This window comes from Dysidea avara, chromosome 5, assembly GCF_963678975.1.
Source record: "Dysidea avara chromosome 5, odDysAvar1.4, whole genome shotgun sequence".
Lineage (NCBI taxonomy): Eukaryota > Metazoa > Porifera > Demospongiae > Dictyoceratida > Dysideidae > Dysidea > Dysidea avara.
The window spans coordinates 35,280,933-35,285,214 of record NC_089276.1 but is presented as its reverse complement, the minus strand read 5'-3'; the positions used below and the strand labels follow the sequence as shown (position 1 = coordinate 35,285,214).

The 4,282-nt window shown below is 39.0% G+C and overlaps 1 protein-coding gene across 1 annotated transcript; it reads right to left on the bottom strand.

Annotated features, from left to right (window-relative positions):
- Positions 1-2,625: 2,625 nt before the first annotated feature.
- LOC136255226 (E3 SUMO-protein ligase ZBED1-like) lies at positions 2,626-3,981 on the bottom strand. Its single transcript, XM_066047953.1, has one exon. The coding sequence runs from the start codon at positions 3,979-3,981 to the stop codon at positions 2,626-2,628; it is 1,356 nt and encodes a 451-aa protein (XP_065904025.1).
- Positions 3,982-4,282: the final 301 nt, after the last annotated feature.

The following is a 4,282-nucleotide window of genomic DNA, read 5'->3' as shown; positions in this document are numbered from 1 at the left end:
AGTACATACACCAATGCGATAACCCATGCACCACCCCAGGTGAGGCTATGCACTACTAAAATAATAACAATTCCAGTGACAGACATCACTGGTATCGTAACTAGAGCCTGGTACTTACTTCATATGTTTCTGGCTCTTTTGATGCTTTTGAAGCTGATACCCAAAAGGAAGGTTCCTACACACACTGGGAAATAGTCATCCTCTTGGATGCATGTGTGCAAATGTATACACACACTGTATACATTTGCAAACATGCTTCCAAGAGGATGAGGTAAAAACACATCATGGAAACAACTTGTCTTAATTGTGCTCACACATAACCATCCCACCACAGGAAGTGGCAACAGCTCCAATCGGGCTGAAATTTGGCACACTTAAAGGGCTCAGATCTCAGTATCAACTTCGGTAAGAATCCAATTCAGGGAGTTATGACCGATTATTTGCATAAAATAAGGTCGAAGGTCTGTCACGCCTACAGGGTAAACCCCTTGGAGGAATGAGTTGAAAATTGATATGTAGATGGAGTAACAATCGTAGGAGTGCCTTTTTGTGGTTTGAAAGGAATTGAGATAAAGACCATGGAGATATGACACAAAACCCAACCTGTGTCAAAATTATGCAATCGGTTTTTATGAATAAAAAAACGTTTAGTTTTCACGTATACCAGGCAAACCACTTAGAGCAATGAGCTGAAAATCAGTATGTAGCTGGAATAGTCAGAATAGAAAGTACTTGCAGTAGTACAGAAGAATCGGATTACAAACCACTGAGTTATGATTCGAAACACAACTACGTGTAGCAAATGCGAGATACATCAAAGGTGGCGGCCAAGAAATGGCTGCAATAATGTTAATGCTAAAAAATTTTAATAATGGCTGTGTGTATTGTTAAAATTTATTAGCATTAACATCATTGCAGCCATTTCTTGGCCGCCACCTTTGATTTTGCAACTTTTTCACCCAGGCTTTTTAAGGCCGCACCATTTTTTCACAGCTTGGCTGTTTTTGAGTGGATATATAATTTGAACATTTACTGATAAAATCAGAAATATTTAAAGCATTTAACATCTGCTTTATCTTTTCTTCTTCTTGTGGTAAAGAAAAAAACATAGGTTAAAAAAGTCCAATGCCGGCCATAGGCCAGCTTTGGGGTATACAAGTACAAAAAGAAGTGAAATCTGTAAAAAAAGAGTGCGGCCTTCAAAAAGGCTATGGTGAAAAAGATGTGAAATCCAAGGTGGCGGCCAAGAAATGGCTGTGATGGTAGGTTAATGGTAAAAATTTTAATAACGACAATTCAGGTGAATTTTGTGCCAAGACCAAGTGACACCAAATTCACCTGAATTGTCGTTATTAAATTTTTTACCATTAACCTACCATCACAGCCATTTCTTGGCCGCTACCTTGGATTTCACATCTTTTTTCACTATAGCCTTTTTGAGGGCCGCATTCTTTTTTTACAGCTTGGCTGTTTTGGATTGGATAACAATTACTAGCCAAGCCTCATAATCAAAAAGTTTCAACCCGGGAAATCGACAACCAAACCTCATAGAACATGTGTATTTGTACAAGGTTATAAACTTTGGTAGCTAGGTAACATGATAGACTAGTATGTTCATTGTGCAGCAGTGTTAATGCAGTAAGCTTCAGAAACATTTTCAGAGGTGCTTTCAATTTTTAATTGGTATAAACATCATGTGACTAGACACTGTGATAGAGAAAAAGTGGATTGGCCATGCAAGACTACTTTCAGAGGTACCTAGTACAAGTATAGAATATTGTGATATGAATAAAATTCCAAAAAGAGCTCAATCCTCGTGGGTGCTTGGGTCCTTTGGTCCCAGTCCCTTGGTCCCCGTGTCCACTATTTATACCTACCCTAATAATTCAGGTTTTGACATATGTTGCATGCCTTTGACTAAAGGTACCACCCTCCAGACTGGAATTCTCTGTCTACTAAATTAATTCCAAAGCTGTATGATGATAATGAGAGGAAGTATGTGAGTCATGCACTAACAAGTGTGGGAAGCTTTGCTTTGACAACAGATATATGGATACATATGTTATTGGCTAATTTAGCTTTGTTTGTCATACGCATGTATAGTTAAACTGCACAATAGTTATTGCTATCACCATCATCGTGATATGTAATGTTTGGGAATCATGATAGGTCAAATTTCTCACAATCACTCAGGCCTACAAGCTTCTTGTTTAAAAATGCTAAGGCTTAAGGTAGTGTAGCTACTCAATAGTAGCATTGGTTGTTGTGTAATTTTGTACAATTAAAGATACATACAGTATAGGCCTGTGCGATAATGGGTAAACCATTATTGCGATAATGAAGCAGATTATCACAATTATCACGATAATGGATAATACAATTATTGTACCATGTACCCAACTCTCCATATGCACAATACACTTGTTTAAATTTCTATACTTTTTTACAGGTGCAGCCAAACTCACCAAAAGTGCTATTTTTGTATTTCGTTTTTTCATATTGAACCATATTGTACACAACACAGTGAACACACATACACAGTGATACACACAACTGTACAATGTACAAAGCTTTAATCATGTATAATGAATTTGAGACTTAACAGTAAGTACTGAGTAATGAAACTTATTTCAGGTTTTGGGCCAAAAACACAAGCATGTTTGCATGCTCTGGAAGTAAACAGGATCGTTTGGAGTTGATCACATGACCAGCAGCACTAAAAGCCCTTTCACTTGAAACTGAAGTTGCTGGGATACAGAGATACTTCCATGCAAGTTTTGACAAGACAGGAAATTGACTAGAATATTGCTTCCACCACAACAGTGGCTTTTGCTCTGGATCACTGTCAATGCACAAGTACTTTTTAACTTCCTTCTTGGCACGCTCTTCAGGATTAGCTCTCACTTCTGGTTCCCACACATCCTCTAACAATGACATAAACTTACTCTTCTTCTTCTTTGGGGCAGGCTCTTCTGATCCACTTTCATTTCTTTCTTCCTTAGTAGCAGCTAGGTTTGCAATAACTATTGCTTCCTCTTCGATCGCTAGCATAACACTCTGTTTGGTTTCTTCTGACAAAAAGCTTAAAGATTTAAACCTTGGATCTAATAAGCAAGCCTGGTACAAAATTTCCCTAACAGATAAATCTGTGTATCTACTTTGAAGATCAGTCAACAATACTCTTTTCATTTGCTTCATCAATCTGCTGTCAGACGGTGTCTCTACAAGATGCTTAACGGTAAGCTTGTACATCAGTGGCCGAACCCCAGAGAGAGTTACCCATTTCTCCCCACAAATCACTTCTGTGATACGAACTATGAGCTTCATGACAGAGATAAAAGCTTCCATTGCTGTGATTTCACTGGGCATCAAATCAGACTTGTGTATTTCAATCAGTGCTGCAAAAAGAGGCTGCTGCTGTTTCAAAATTCTTTCTATCATATAATAGGTAGAGTTCCATCTCGTTGGAACACTCTGAATCAAGTACTGTTCATCATGCTTCAGATCTCGTTGCTTACTATGCAGAACATAGCTTGATTTGCAAGAATGGTTAAAGTGACTCACCAACCTTTTGGCTCTACCTATAGCCTTTGACATCTCTGGCAAGTCCATTGCCTTCTGGACACCCAACTGAATGGTGTGGGCAAAACAACCAATACGCTCAACATCCAAATTCTCAAGTGCAAGACATGTATTTCTGACATTATCAGTGACAGCAGCAGATAGCTTCCCTAACGGTAGCTTCCATCGTTCAAGCGCATCCTTCAAACCTGCTGCTAAGTTGGGAGCTGTGTGGTCAGTCATTATTTTAGCAGTTTCTAGCAAGTGGCAGCACATCTCCCAATCCTTGTTTATATAGTGCACAGTAAGGCTAACATAACTGCAGTTAGACCTTGATGTCCATCCATCAGTGGTTATTGCGAATGACTGCATATCTGACAATAGTGCACTACTAACCTTCTCCTTTTCACGCTCACACATAGCTGGAATATAATTCCTAGCAAAAGTAGTCCTATCAGGTGGAGTGTATCTTGTTGCTTAACATGTATCGGAATCCACTATCATTGACTGTATTGATTGGGAGCATATCCTTCGTAATACAGTAGCAAATCGAATTTGTCAGGGCTTTCCATTTAGCAGAACTTCTTGGAATAGGGCTGGCAAGCTCAAATGAATGTTCGATAGCACGCTGACCAGGTGGTAGTGGCACTGCAGGAGCGCCAGAACTTGTAGTTGCCTTTTCTTTGTCCTGTGCTTCTATCTTCTTTCTAACTTCTTTGAA

Coding starts and splice junctions, on each gene's coding strand:
- LOC136255226 (XM_066047953.1), bottom strand. CDS start 3,981: ATGTGTGAGCGTGAAAAGGAGAAGGTTAGTAGTGCACTATTGTCAGAT.